The sequence below is a fragment of the Meleagris gallopavo genome, chromosome 1, assembly GCF_905368555.1.
Source record: "Meleagris gallopavo chromosome 1, MGAL_WU_HG_1.1, whole genome shotgun sequence".
In the NCBI taxonomy this organism is placed as follows: Eukaryota; Metazoa; Chordata; class Aves; order Galliformes; family Phasianidae; genus Meleagris; species Meleagris gallopavo.
This window is the reverse complement of record NC_139404.1, coordinates 31,715,130-31,731,671: the sequence shown is the minus strand read 5'-3', so window position 1 is coordinate 31,731,671 and position 16,542 is coordinate 31,715,130. Positions and strand designations below refer to the sequence as shown.

Below are 16,542 nucleotides of genomic sequence, written 5' to 3'. Positions count from 1 at the left end.
AAGGGTCTGCACCGGAGGATGGAACAGGTTGCCCAGGGCGGTGGGCATGCCACTGAGCTGTGGGAGGTCAAGAAGGTCTTAGGACAATGCTCTCAGAAATACGGTTTGAATTTTTTGTTGGGCCTGTGTGGAGCCAGGGGTTGGGTATGATGATTCTTGCAGGTCCCTTCCAACGCTGGATATCCTATTATTCAGTGATTCAATTATTCTGATACTTCAAAGTATTCAAGTGAAAACTGAAGATTTCAGTCCATTACTTATATACTTAATTAAGTAATATTTTAGCATGGCATTTACATTCAGGGAGGCAACATATGTTTTCCATGCAAGAGATAACAACGTCTTTGATCAAGGTTAAATATCATATTTGCATCAAAAACAAACTGGAAAGAGCAGTATTGGACCCAGTACATTGTACAAAGAACAGTTTTACCACTATGTATTTTTAAATTTAATTTTAATCTTTGTTTGGTCTATGCCTCAAAATAGATTATTTATGAATATTACATATATTCAAATATGCAAATATTACAATTGGCTAGAATCTAAACAGAATCTAAATATATCTGAATCAACGTTTCCATATCAAGAAAATTAGTGATAACATTACATGAAAATAAATGTTGCAGTTATTAGAAATCTGAAAATAAAGGTCATTTTATTTTCATAAAATTTATGTTTTGTATTCAACAGTTAAGAAATGGTACATCTTTGTTTCCTAGTAGCTTGTTGTGCTTGTTTATAAAGGCTCGTAGATAGCATGAAAATGATGTTAATCATTTTTGTTATCTCTGATTTCAAACACCCAATCAAATTACGTACATAAAAAAGAACTTAACTGAGGCTAGCAACCGTAGCCTTAAGCCAAGTGACAAATAAGTAGGATCTGGAAACACTTGGAAAGAAGTGAATGAATAGAGTTATTTATATCCACTGTTTTAATTTGTATGTACTCATTACTCATTACAAAAATGAGTACTAGTAATAAATGAATGGTTTTGCGTATACATGGAATACAGAAAAACTTCCCAGTCAGAATAATTGAGAAACATCCTGGGTGTCCAGAAGTTTTTTTGAGTAATTTATGAAAGTTAGTTGTAATTAATGGTGTGGTTAGGGATGGAAGGGGCTGGTAACATATTTACTGTTAGTACTACTTTTTTCTGCGCTAGAAACCTTTCAGATCTGTATACAGATATAAGAGATTCTGAGGTCTTAGCTAAATCTGAATAGTTAATCTATGCATATATATCTATGAATATCTTCACATTTTAAAATTGAAAATAATTTTCTACTAAAGAATGAAAATTTTAAAAAGCATTTACATACTTTCAGAAACTTTGCATGGAAATTTTATTTCTTTTTCCTTTTTTTTTTTTTTTTTTGATTGTTTATCATACATATTTTTCTTTGTAATTTTCCATAAATAGACATGGACAAACTGGACATATTAGACACTAGTACAGGCCTGGAATAGAAGTTAATGAGCAAAAATGCATTTAAATACAATGTAATGCAGTGCATAAGCATTTTACAGGATTAATATACATTATGAACAATGACTTTTGTCAGGTCAAAAAAGCATTTGGCATCTAGAAAGAAAATGTTATTATCCACCCAGATCTCTTTGGAACATAAATAGCACCTCTAGCTAATAATTGATTGTCAAAACAAAACCAAACAAAAAGTTTAGCCAATATATTCAAGTAAAAACCATACAGTATTGCAAAATACAAAAAGGAAGAAAAAAAAATGTTAGCCAGCAACAGTGGCAACTACATGTTGAATTATTGCATAGGAATACCAAGTTCTATTAGCAGACTGCAGACATGGCGAACTTTCCAAGTAAGCCAGAATTGAAAAATGTCTATGTCACAGATCAGGAAGGGTATTTTAAGTGCTTTATGTACCACTCTGAAAAACTTCTCAAAAAAAAAAAAAAAAAAAAAAAATTAAGGTAGAGCTTCTTAAGAGTCAGAGACAAGTGTAGGCATTTCACAGACTTGCCTACCTGCAGACAGAATAAAAATAATATGTGGAAAATGTATAAAAAATTGCCACTGTTTTTATAATTTAATGTTCTGGAGAGTTCCCCACAAAAATTTAATTGGAATAGTGTTTGCAGAGCTTCAGTTTCCTCATTTTCCACAGTTTTTACAAGAATATCTTGTCTATCAATATCTCATATGATCTTGTAATACATATTATAGTGTTGAAAAATCAGTCTACATTTCACAGTCTGCTCAGAGATCACACAGATAATATTTTCACAGCAAGAACAACCAGCCAACCACTCCACCCTCAGTGGAGGAGTTCTAGTCTAACATTGAAAATTCTCAGTGAATTTAGGTCAACTTTTAATTGAGTCATGCTTGAAATACCAGTGTTATGAAATAATGAAGTTTTCTGAATGAATTTCTGATATAAATAAAACCAGCAGAAACTGAAAAATAATACTTTACCACTGTAACAAATCTCTACATTGTTCTATTACTTGCTGAAGTTTTTTTATCTGCTTACAAGTGAGTGTCATTTAATAGGCACAATATGCAACTTACTCTAAAACATTATATATATTTTATATATACATAAGTATATATAATATATATAAATTAGAGTTCCATATATAAGGGAATACATATACACGCACATACACAAATACAGATATATATTCCCTTATATATATATTTATATATAGACTTCCAAAAGACTCAAATCACTTTCTAATAAAAATAATAAAAATGAAGATTATAAACTGCTGAAAGAAGGCTTGAAAGGAAACAGATATTCTCTTCAGGAGTTAAACGGGTTTGTTCGGATATTTATTTAAATATATCCTCTCTACTTATAATTTACATTCAGAGGGTTTTTTTGTTTGTTTTTGCTTTTTGTTTTTGCTTATTTACATAGACTAAAATAATACATATTGTGCGTTAATTTAGGGACTGATTCACTACGTATATTATGCAGGCATAGCTAAATTTGCCAGTTGCAATTAAATCCTGCATTTGTTGCGTTTTATCTGACATTCCTGAGATTTGATATGGAGAAAGTAAGGCTGAAGCCTCCACTGAAGCCATGTCACTTCCAAAGTCTGATAAAGCTTATATGATTTTTTATGTTGACTTCAGTGGACTTTGTTGACTGTTTTAGAAGGCAAGAATGGTTTGTAGACTAAACAGAACAGTATATTTGATGAAACAATTCTCTCTTTTTTTTTTTCAAGACCAACAACCATTATTTCTTGTCCCCAGTGGAATATTTTGTGACCAGCTTCCCCAGCTGTCCCCACAAAAGAGAAAGAAAACTAAAATTCTGTATTCAATTATTTTCCCTCTCCTTCCTTCGTTCCTTCGTTCCTTCGTTCCTTCCTTCCTTCTTTCCTTCCTTCCTTCCTTCCTTCCGTCCTTCTTTTTTTCCTTTCTTTTCTTTTTCCTTTTCCTTTTCTTTTCTTTCTTTTCTTTTCTTTCTTTTCTTCTTTTCTTTTCTTTTCTTTTCTTTTCTTTTCTTTTCTTTTCTTTTCTTTTCTTTTCTTTTCTTTTCTTTTCTTTTCTTTTCTTTTCTTTCTCTTTCTATCTTTTGGGATGAAGAATGCAAAATATTCTGCAACACTTTTTGTAACACTTTATAGGTACTAATGTCCTAATATTTCCATTTAGTTTCTTCCTTTAGTTCAGAAATAGAAAGAAATACAAAAAGGCAGCATCTCAGAAAGGGCAGTAGACTTTGGATACTTAAATGACACATCAATTTTTTTACACCAGCTCAGTGATGCAAAAAATATACCAGTATGGCTTTAGTCTTCAGATTTACTAGAAACATTGAAAAGGAATAGAGTCATCAGTATGCAGTGCTTTGAAATATAACTATGAACTACTTCAAATATTTTGGAGACTGTCTAATAAGCTGTGCAAGTTTAAACACTATGCTTTTTGTTAGCTGTATTCTTTCAGGGTCATGCAAGTCTCCAAACTGTAATTGAGAGGTAGATGACAGAGAAAAAAAAATGAATTGCAAAATAATACCATGAAATGATGTTGAAATTATATAGCAATACTTATGCAAATTGTGATTTAAAAGATGCCTATACATGCAAATGCTTTAAGTATATATGCACAAACATCAGAAAAATGCCAAACCTCTCCCCCCCAAAGTAAACCAGAGAGCCTTGTTAAAATTGATGTCATCTCTGATAATAAGTATTTTCTAAAAATCCCTTTATATTCCTCAGTAGGAGTAAAAAAAATAGTTATCTATAGAGAAACTAACAAAAATTGCCTTGATTGAATTTCATTAAAGGCAAAATTGTCAGTATCCATTCCAGCAAGTTAATGTAGCCAACTGTATCCTGGATTACATCAAGAGAAGCGTGACCAGCAGATAGAGTAAGGTGGTTCTACCCCTCTGCTCTGCTCTCATGAGATCCCACCTGGAGTACTGTGTCCAGTTCTGGGGCTCTCAACACAAGAAGGACATGCAGTTGTTGGAGCAGGTCCAGAGGAGGCCCATGAAAAGATCAGAGGGCTGGAACACCTTCCCCATGAAGACAGGCTGAGAGAGCTGGGGCTCTTCAGCCTAGAGAAGAGAAGGTTCTGAGGAGATGTTATAGTGGTCTTCCTTGAAGGGAGCCCACAGGAAAGCTGGGAAGGGACTTCTTTATTAGCTCATGTAGCAACAAGATGAGAGGAAATGGATTTAAATTGGAAGAGGGTAGATTTAGACTAGATATTATCAGCAAGAAATTCTTTTTTGCAAGGGTGGTGAGACGCTGGAACAGGTTGCTCAGAGAGGTTGTGGATGCTCCCTCCCTGGAGGTGTTTGGGGTCAGGCTGGATGAGGTTTTGAGCAATCTGGCTGAGTGGGAGGTGTCCCTGCCTATAGCAGGGGGGTTGAAACTAGATGATCTTAAATGATGCTTCCAACTCAAACCGTTCTATGATTCTATGATTTTAAAAAAGTGGGCTTGTTTAGTACATCCTGATGGCTAAATACAATCTGGCTCTGTGTTATATCTGTAGTTTATTATATAAGTGAATAACACCTTACCTCCCCACAACCATCTAAAGTATCAAGTGAAAAAAAAATTATTTCGGCATTTGAAGGAAGACAATGAGAGCAAGTATTTAACAATAGAGATTAAGAGATTCTGTGCCATATATAAGTTTTTTTGTGCAACATCAGAATGGAAAACTGGGAGTCAGGAGAACTTTCAAGTTGAATAAGAAGGGAAATAAAGTTACAAAAATAGTTAATAGGGATGCATTTCTAATAGGAAATAAAATCAATATGATTTCTGTATGGATAAAACTAGGCAAGATGAATCCTACTCCTTGAGGGAGTATATGATGCATTGCTACTTCATAGAATCTTTATAGATGGTTGTACCAAAAAAAATTAAAAAAATAATAACAAAAAAATAATTAAAAAAAAAATTGAAACTCATTGTTTACCAGCAGAGCTTGTGACTCTTCATAGATTTCTCTGGCTTAAGTTTTGAACAGTTATGTACACGCTGACAAACTTTTTTTTTTTTTTTTTTTTAAGTACAGTGGATGTTGCTATGCAAAAATGCCATAAAAATTAATGTGAATGTTGATTCACAAAGTCAGTGAAATTGTTGCCATTAACTTCAACAGCAGGGAAAGCTGAACTTACTCTCATAAGGAAAATATCATTAGAAAACTGAAGAAAATAATAATAATCTACTTGAAGAGAACTTTTTCCAACCCTGTTCAAAACAGTTCACAAATCACCTTCTTGAAACATAAATATTGCTCTTTGACTACAGGACTTCATATGTGAAAATGAGGAAGATACAAAACTGGCAACAGCTGCAAGCACAGTTCAGTGGTGAGAAGTGGCAAGGGTGAACTATTGTTCTTGAACAAGTACTAAGAATTATTAGTGAGAAGGCTTTCTCTGGAGTTGAAAAGGGCAAAACAGAAGAACTGTCCTGCTACTAGAGAATTATAATGTCAAAAAAGACTAAAGAGATAAAAGTATCTGGATAAGTACTCTGAGAATCTGAAATTTAACCTTGATGTTAAATCAAAAAATATGATCAGTGGAGGCTGATTATTCTTTTTCCTACTAATTTTAAGATTTTGGCATTATTTGATTGATTGAATATAAACAACATGATAATCTGGCTCAGAAATGTTATAGCAGAGAGATAAAGAGGATGAAATATATATCAGATTAAGGCTAACTCAGGATTTGCTTACACTGACTGACAGAGACTACAGACTTCATAGTGTGTAAGAGATACGTGTGATACATCTTAAAATTTGAGAGTACATTATATGACTGTACAGCAAAGGCATCTCTTAGTTTTGACCCTGCAGTGGTCCATAGTGAGGGCTGACGAAGGTAACTAAAATAAAGCAGAGGGACATAAATAAATGATATATACTTGGGTCTCATTCTGAAAGCAGAATGATAAGGAAATTATTTGCAGAAATGATTTCAGCTCAGTGCAAGAAAGAATGATATTCTGCATTTTATAGGCAAGTTATATTCATTTCACTACTTTAATGCTCATAGAATTGAACGAAGGCAGTTTATTATTAATATTAAAATAAGAACTACATATTCAAATTCCACTTTAGGACTCTTATTTGGAAGACTTTTTCATTTCTGGCATGGGTTTTTTTTTTTTTTTTTGTTTGTTTTTGTTTTTTTTTTGTTTTTTTTTTGTTTTTTTTTTGCATAGATATGGCTCCAATCTTCTTCATTATGCTCTGCATTCAAAATTCCGTAACACTTAGTAATATCAAGTGCATTCTGATTTGCTGTAGTAGTAGTAGTTGTTGCCAGTTTTAAGAAGAAAAAATGAGAAGGATGTTAAGAAATGTTTTTCTTGATTCAGTTCACATCTTATGTTGTTTCTGTTGCCTGATACTTTACTTCATTATATGATTAAAAGTTGTACATTGGTGAATGTGGTAATGAATTTGGTAAAACAGCTCTTTCATTCCTACTACTGACATAATTGACTGGAGATGAAAGATCAGGAGTCCTCTAGTAGTACCTCTGAGATAGTAACATCAATGTTGCTATTGCAGGTGTGTCTATGGCTCAAAGAATCTTGGTTTCTCTTATTTCCTATACCATGTTTTATTGTATTCTGCAGTCCTTTTCAGAACAAGTGAGCTGCCTGCATGATTATATCAGTTTTTAATGGGCTTAAATCAAAAGTTGATACTTGCTGTCTTTTACCCTGCATTTTTAATCATGCTATTTTGTGTTTTTGTTGTAGTTGTCCATGTTCTTTTTTTTTTTTTCATTTTGGTTTATTGGGTTTCTGTTTGTTTGTTTGCTTGTTGTGCAGAGATAATAAACACACAGACTTTTGCCTCAGTCATTTTTGTTCTACCTCTGCACTCAACTCTTTTCAAATAATCTCTGCCTTTTACACTTGCTGTCAAGAGCAAAGTGATGTTCCTGATGACTACTCTTTAGCTGATGTTTCAGTTCATCCTTTGTAGTCCAGGATTATTACTGATATTCCTAACTGTATGACAGCTTGCCATTTATGAAACTCCACATCTCTGGACATGTGGGGCATTTTCAGGCTGGACCCTGGAACTCCCCCTGTATGTTCATGCATCCACAACCAGAGCAATGCTTTTATCTCGTAGTGTGTTGTCTGGATTACATTTTGAAAGAACGTATTTATTTCTCTGAACTGCAATTTTATGGGGATTATATCACTTTCCTTTAACAGTTCACTGCTCAAATCTGAGCATAAAACCCTTATTTTCTTCTAAAACTCTGAAATATGCATTATTTTATTGCTGAAGTACCTACAAGACTTGTAGAAGCTGTCTGGATTTTCTGTGCATAGTTAGGTAAAAAGAAGATGCAAACTTCTGTACTGTCTTGCTAGCAGATTCATGATGTTTCTTCTCCAAAACAGTGCTGAGATAAAGTTCAGCATTACTGTGGAAGTTCGTAGCAAATAAGATGATAATCCTGCAAGACAGAGGCAAGCAATATCTTTTTTTTTCTTTTTTAAATAATGAAAATAATTAAATTGAATGCTGCTCTTAAGAAACTGGCATTTGCACTTGCTAGTTTTTGTTATTGTATTTCTTTTGTTATTGGCACTTCAAATTGTGTTTAACATATCTGTCTGTCCAGCGTATTTACAGCTATATGATATGTATTTGAGGACTAAAGAAAAATGACATACTTTTTCCTGAATTAAATGTACATGTAAAAATGTTCTAAGAATTAGACCCTTAATTTTCACAAGTTCTGTGGCATATATATGCAACTCTGCAAAATGAAGTTCCTCAACTATGAATAGAACAGAAATATTCTCATCTAAAATCTTCAGAACCTTGCACTTTTCAATTTCAAGTGCAATGCTAAATCTTTTTTTTATTAATAATTTTTATTTCATTTTATTTTATTTTTACCTAAAGGAGGAACAATTTTGTATATTTCAATTGATGTGTCTATGTGAAAGAAGACCAAATATACTGCACAAAAAATAATACGCTAATACAAAGCTTCCAGACTTGTACTGACAATGCACTTTGCAGCATTTTTGATTAAACCAATAACATGAAATAGAAGTAGCTTTTCATTAAATACAAGGGAAGGGGAGATGAGAACTGGTATGAAGTTACCTGCCCTCAAGGACCTGAAGTTAGACCTTACATCTTGTCATCAACCAGTTAATGACTTGCCAATTAACTCAAGCATCCATGCTGATCTCATTGCCATGAAGCAAGTGAACAAACTGATTTCCACTCTTGTTTGCAGTATAAATTCTAGTTTAAAATACTTTCATTTAGCTTATTTTGAATTAGTGAGGTCTGAATGTACTTGTGTTCAAATGCATCTGTTGAAGTACAACATAGCCACCTATTACAGGAGGAATCAACCTCTGCTGTTTATTGCATTTTATAAATTGTGCCCACCAATTGTTTATCTTCCAACCTTAACTTCTACATTCCTATTGTAATCGTTTATATAGATATAATGAATATTTTGATCTAGTGGGCATACAAATGAGAAAAAAGTTTTCATTGTGCTTCATTCAGGTAATTTTGAAACAAACCTTTGAGCTCATATTGTTTGTTGATATTAGTAGTAAATACAGTTTGGGCACATCAATTCAACAGACATTAAAAGTACTCTATTAAAGACCACAAAATATCTTCCCATACAACAGTAACAGATGCTTTTGCATTAGATGTATTTTTGAAACAAAACTTTGTCATATGAAGGCTTTACACATAGTTTTCTTGACTCTTCACTGTCCAGAGTCATAGTTTGGATGGGATTATTGTATGGAACCACTACCTCTGTAACTTCAATTTTGTATCACTGAAATAAATAAACTGTAGATTGTTATTTAACTCAGAGTCTTGACATGGGGCAAAAAATCTGTTCCCATCCAATATTATAACTGATCATTATTAACACAAAACCTGACTTGTGTCTTGAAGGCATATTTCTAATGGAAGTCATAAGTGTTGTCTTCTGGGCTACATAGCAGATTAAATATTGGTTTCTCTTTCTGAAGGATCTTCAAGAGATTTGTCAGCTCTGCTAGCAGCATCTTCGTTCTCGTTGTTTGTTAGTGGTTCTGCCTCCTTCAAGTCAGTGTTCTTCTGTGCTTTCTGTTTCTCATCTTCTAACTTCTTTTCTTTTGCCAAAAGCCTGTAGTTAATAGCATTGCCAATGAACAACCAGATGCTGGCCACAATCACAATCACTCCACAGACAAAATACATGTATTGATATTCACCAGTAACATCCACTAACCAACCTGAAATAGAAAAACAAAAGGAGAGAAAAGCATGTTTAGAATAGAATACCTAACACAGTCTAAATATTTCTCTAGGAGAAACATCTATGTAAGACCTGGTATTCAAAGCTGGAGCAGAAAAGCGTTTCCAACACAAATTGTCTAAAATATATAGTGGACTTCTAATAAAGCTTGTGTTGGTTAAACTAGCAATTGTCACTGGAATCACTGACAATGATAAAATATTGAAGAACAAAGTAGGTAAAGCTTAATGAATAATGATAGACAGTTTTCAGTCCTTTCATTTTCTTTCATTGTCTTATTATTTTATTCAGCTCCTGATTTTGTTTCCTATTGTTTTGGAGTGGCTGTCTGACAGTCATGGAGGCTGTACACAGACAATAGGATGAGAAGGAATGTGCCTTCTTAGACTGCTGTCACTGTGCATCAACTGCTTGTTTTCCATTTTTATTTCCCTGTGACTGGTGAAAGAAATAGAAAGGCTTATCTTTTCAGCCATCATCCTTAACTGTTGATTTTTTAACTCAGAAGTCTGTACCTAAAAATTATATTCACAATTCTAAGATTAGTTTGGACATGACAAGGAAACTGCAATATTCTTCCATTTTATGAGCCATTCTTTCTGATTTTTTTCAACTCCCTAATCAACATTTGTACTTATCCAAGCATTCAGCTTTGAACACAGCTACACTATCATTGAAATTCAAAAGATAACCTGCACACTTAAATTTAGTACTTACTTAGATGCTTCTATTGGGTTGCAGCCATAATGCCCTAATTCACCTGAGACACATTTACAAGCCATCAGACTATTTTAGTCTTTTCTTTATTTCACAAGCCTAGCATTAGGAAAAACTCAAGTAGTGCTGCAAGTGTATAATTAACTTATTACTGTAAATAGTACAATTTACCTCTTTTTATTCATAAGCAGTCTCATAAAATTGATTAAAAATGAGATTCTGCACTAACATTACTTCAGCATAGTATTTTAAAGAACATGAACTAGTCAAAACTGGAATTTAGATTTTTCACGTGTTCATCCCCTCTGTTGTCTCTGTTTAACAAGAACAATCAATTACTTATCCTTTTAGCACAAATACTTGTGGTTATAGCACTATACATAGCACTATAGCACTATACATATACACATTAAAAAATAAATAATCATATATGCCATTGCACCATTGATATTAAATTTAAAATTTTTGGATTCATATCGATTTCAGAGCCTGGCTGAAAAAGCTAGACTATCAGTCACGGATGGCTCCCCCCACTAGGTGGCACAGAGAGAATCTGTGTGAGTTGTACATGTTTTGTTCTGCCATTACCAAAATAAACTCATATGTGAAAAGATGCGGCAGACATGGAATATCTTGAGGTCTGTTAAAAATATACTTGTACAATTATTATTTATTGAAATGAGTTGAACATTTCTGGCTTATTTAAAATTTCATAAAGCAATGCTTTTTTCATACAAATATTGATGGTTATCCTAAAAAAACTTGGACGTGTACTTTTAGGCACATATAGTCTAGCTGACTTTTGTGACACTGCTCATTTGGGTATAGTGTATGTTCACAGAGCTAGGAGTCTTTGCATTTCTATATTGTTGGGCTTACAGTGCAAGACACACACACACACAATTAACATATACTTTTCAACAAGATTTGGGTATCTTTTTTTTTTAGAGAAACTTCTATAAGACTCTTTTCATCATTTTTGGTACCTGATTCCCAAAAATGTTACAAATATAGCCCAAGCTATACCAACTAGTCTGCTTTTTATCTCCCCTTACATTGAAAAGAGAAGTTAGTAACGATAACAACTTTCAGTCCAAGTAGGATGATTCGTACACTGAAATGTCTCAAATCTATCTAACGGCTACAGAAACAGGCTGAACAATTGGCTGAGGGTAGAGGTGTGGTATGACATTCACACAAGGGCACAGTGCCATGCAACACCATGCTGGAGTCCTACCTGAGCTGCTAAGCCTGACTCTGTCCATTCCAGCACCTCTCTGCTGTTTTATTCTATCTAGATGTGCAAATTCTCTCCATTTAGACAAATTAAGGTTGTCATTTTAAATGTAAGAAAGTATTCCTTCAGCTATGATGAAGTTGGAGAAACTATAAGTCACTCTGTGAAATCTTCAACAACTGACCAGTAGGTCTGATGAATTCAAGAGAGTAAGAATTGTTCCGGTGAAGGGCAAAGTGGAACTGAATATATGTAAATTAAGGCAGCAAACCTAGCTGTAAGTACTACCAGGGAATCATATATTTATTACCTGAATTTAAGGGCTAGTCGAGATACACTCATAATCTATCTACTGCAAATGCATTCCACGTACGCCTTTACGTTTTCATGTAGATATGAAACTGTGAAGTGCAAAGATAATAGATGCAATGCAGTGCTTCTACATTACATTCCTAGTCACAGAGAAAACATGACATAACATTAAGTAAAATTATTTTATTAATTCATTAGTAAACTGCAAGATCATGTCTGGAAAAAAAATGGAATAAAAGAGATTCTTACCTCCTAGAGGAGGGCCTATGAGCACAGGGCAGCATTCCACAATGGTGACCAGTCCAACTGCACTGGAAAATCTGGCAGCACCAACGAGGTCCATCAGAGTTTCAAAAAGTACACTGCTAACCATTCCAAATGCAAACCCAAAAAACACAGCATATATCACCAAGCCAGTGTAATTTGTTGCCAGAGGGCACAAGATATGACAGACTCCATTGTAGAAGACAGCAAAACTAAAAAAGTACTGGATCTTTGGACGGATAAATTTAGAGTTTGCTACAAGTCCCATTGAAGGCCTAGCAAACATATCTACAAAGGCTAAAATGGATAGCAAAAAAGCAGCAGAATACTCATCAATTCCTTTGTGTTTGGCGTAAGGAGCCAAGAAAACTATTGGAGCAAAGAAACCAATAAACATAATAACATTTCCTGACAAATAGATCAGAAACCCTCTGTGTTTGAAGAGGGATAGGTCTAGGTATTTATTAATAGTTTGCCAAAAAGACTTCTTGTTGTTTTTGTGCAGGCTAGAATCTCCTGTGCCTTTTTCAACATCTTTTTTCACAGGAGGGACTGGTTTTGGTCCAACAGGCCTCATAAGTGACCCAGCCACACAACAGTTCAAAAGTAGTCCTCCCAGAATGAGAAAGCTTCCTTTCCAACCAAATGCATTAAAGAGGAATTGATTGAGAGGTGCCAATGTGCTCAGAAACACTGGACTTCCAGCCATGGCCAATCCATTAGCAATGGGACGCTTCTTATAGAAATACTTGCCAATCATTGTTAAGGCAGGCTGTAAATTGAATGCCAAACCCAGACCTAAAATACAAATACAAATAGTACAAAGTATTATTGCATAGCATGAACTACAGAACATACACTATACTGTTGCCAAGTTATTTTAAAAAATACCAATATCTAATCCAGTGATTTTGAATGAAAATGAAAACCACCAAGCATGAGAGTGAAACACAGCTTCATGCCTTTCCATCTCTCTTCATGACAGCAGTAAGTCACAGTGGTATTCTGTCATTTCCGCCTGTAGCATTTTAATATAAACCCAAATTCCTTGCTGTGTTTCAGCAATGACAGAGACAGTGGAATGACACAGGAATTATGGTATCAGCATCAAGATTCCATTTTTTTATTTAGTAAGCTGTAATACAATTCTCTTTTGGCTCATTTCACAAAAGTTATTAAATGGCACTTAGCTACAATGAAAATAGGGTGAATTTAAACAAATCTACTGCCATTTTATTTCCAGTCCTATTTAAGATTGAAATTGTTTATAAAAGTGGAAAATAAAAGGGATAATTATTTTGGAGCACATTCAGCTCTACAGCCTCAGGTATGGAAGTCCCCACTTGTTGCAGAACAGTAGGAAAAGTATGGAAACAGTCCACACATTCACATGAGAATATGAGTTGCACCTCTAGGCCTTCTGTCCATTTTAAGACATCTCTATAATAAAGGCTAAGTAGCTATTAATCTGTTTGGTGGCATTCATTTTTTTAAAGATACTTTTGGTAAATAACTAATTTACTGGCTTTACAACTACCTCATTGTCTTATGAAATATTCAGGCTTTTAATGACATAGGAAAAATTTTGTTTAAATTTTGACTTGGATTTTACACGGAAAGCTTTAGAACTGAAACCTATAATATTTTCTATGGGAGAAAACCTACAGAAAGCTGGGATTAGGTTCTGCATTTTTTACTAGAATTCTGCTACTCTATGCCACCCTGCTTGATGTCTAACTTGATTGAAAGCTAAAACAATGAACGTGAAATGCTACACAAATTACTGTAATAAGTGCTGTCAATTTTTATACCATAATTTCAGTGCGGCATGGAAGAGTACATACATACGGCATTTACTGAATAAAATTCTCAGCTGTTCCTTAAATATTCTATGAAATAATTTAACATCATAGTGGCTAATTTAAAGAATTAAAACATCTATGTGGCTGAAATGAACTGATATTGTTACCTTCTTGTTTTGCATGCGCAATGCCTTGCATGGTAAGTTCTTCCTCAGTAACAGGTTGTTGGTACAACAGTATTAGAAATAATATAGTATTACATTTTAAAGAGCACTCTTACCTCCAACAACACCAATACATATATAAAGCTCCAGAACACTATTGCAGAAAGAGGAAGCAATCATGCCAAATGAACACAGAATACCCCCTGCTATCATCACTGGTCGGCTACCATATTTATTCACCAGAATGCTGCTTATGGGACCTGTTGGAAGAAAGAAAAAGTATTAGCAGATAGAAAGTAACTCTATCATACATGCCTTTTTCTTCAAGATATGTTGGAATGCCTTACTATTCCATCCAGGAAAATGTTTAGCTGTTTCTATACCAATTTGTCAGACAAACACTCTGTTTGCAGACACATGAGTCTGAATGTGGATATACTATCTCCATGACAATATAAATATCGATTTGTCATGGAGATGGATCAAAAGATTAAAGACATCAGACAAGCAAGAGGGATTGTTACAATTCACAAGTAATCAATACTGAGATCGGACAGTGGAAGTTTTGAAAGTGCAAGGGCTGAAGAATTTCATGTATGAGACAGATATCAAAACTCTGCTTAACAGAGCAGGAAAAATCTCCAGGCAAACAAACCAACAACTGATCTTGTTGATACTGTAGCACATCAGTATGTCTTGGACACTGACTTAAGCCTACACATAGACTTAGAAACATTGTCACATCAGAATGTACATTTCTGGCCCCCAATCATCATTTTCCCTTACCTGATTCAGAAAGGCAATTAATGGGGAATAGGATGATTACAGGTTGTCTGGGAAAATCTAAAATGTGGTTTAGCATAAAGATTTTGAAACTTTAAAAATATTACTACAAGTCCGTTTTTCAGTTTCAACTGCAGTTCAGTTTATGGTGTAATTACGTCCACACTAAACAAACAGCTAGTATGCAATTTAGCATGACATGCATTATATGTTTCTTAAACGACCGTGACTAGAATAGATGGCATCCTACATATCAAGATTAAGAGGTTGTCAAAGCTCTTTAGGCAAAACTGCACACCATCTGATTGCACTATATTTGGCCCAAACCATTATGAATCACCTTGTTTTTGCAATAACTAAACTTACTCAATTCAAAAATAAAAACACCAGTATTAAAAAGCAATAAATTTTAAATACAAAACAGGCACTTGGCATAAAGTGGAATGCCAAGCACTGCACCTGATGTCATTGCAAAACACTTTTAAGTCTCTCTCTCTAAATATCTGAAGGATTAAATGCCAGAATTTTCATGATGGAAAAGAAAAAAGAAAAAAAAAAACAAACCAACCCTAAATTCCACCAAATTTAAGACTCTATATTTCATGTGTATACTGTTATTTTGGACACCACTGTTTGAATTACTCTAAATGTATTAAATGAGTATTATGAACATACTGTAAATGGTAAATATCTACAACAAAAATCCTTAGCATATGCTGAATGACCAAATTTTAGCTTACTTTCTTAAGGAAACAAATATCTACCATAGTATTGCTCTGTGCCTGCTCACCTTTTCTAATAGCTTGTGAATCCAAAGGTCAGCTTGAAGTTAATTTGACTGACAAACATGTCAAGTTGACTGACTGAATATTTAGGGTTCTAATTTACTACAAGATTTCAGTGATGCTTGGATCTTACAATCTGTATTTAAGAAACAGCTTAGGGCCCAAACAGCCCAGGGAAATTTCTGGCAATAGAAGGAGCTCCTTGTCCAGGCAGCCCAGGCATTAGCAAATGTGCTCAATTCTGCATGAGTGATGGAATGGCCTAAAAACACTTCCTTTTCTTGCTCAGGAAGCTGAGCAATGGAAGATAGGTGGTGGAATATCGGAGAAACGGGAGTGCTATTTTACTGGGAAGGTAAAGGATAATCAAAGTGAAGGTGTTAGGGCTCATCTTGCTGACGCACAAAACAGGACAGAAGACTCTGTTAGCTCTGCTGCTCACTAATTAATCACAAAAGTGGATTGAAACCTCCAGACTTAAAAACTCAGTAATAGAATGGCCCACCAAATATACAATAGCACAGAGATTTAATGAGTTTAAATCACATATGAAACACTAAACCATTTAGCAGACATTTTACATTGTGAGATACTCAGCATTTTTTTAATTATAGTTGAGGGGAGCCCATGCAGAACCAAGGTAAGGTGAGGTTTCTCCTTTGAGGACATAT

The 16,542-nt window shown here is 34.2% G+C and overlaps 1 protein-coding gene across 4 annotated transcripts in view; it reads right to left on the bottom strand.

The window, feature by feature from the left end:
- Positions 1-1,351: 1,351 nt before the first annotated feature.
- The window catches only part of SLC16A7 (solute carrier family 16 member 7), an 85,040-nt gene continuing 69,849 nt past the window's right edge, over positions 1,352-16,542 (bottom strand). For all 4 annotated transcript variants that reach the window (XM_085220157.1, XM_085220145.1, XM_010707634.4 and 1 more), the window contains exons 3-5: positions 14,420-14,563; positions 12,323-13,135; positions 1,352-9,784 (exon numbers count right to left, since the gene is read on the bottom strand). In XM_085220157.1, the coding sequence (XP_085076283.1) occupies positions 9,513-9,784; positions 12,323-13,135; positions 14,420-14,563 (1,229 nt within the window). In that variant the 3' untranslated portion in view covers positions 1,352-9,512. The remainder of the gene's footprint in view (positions 9,785-12,322; positions 13,136-14,419; positions 14,564-16,542) is intronic.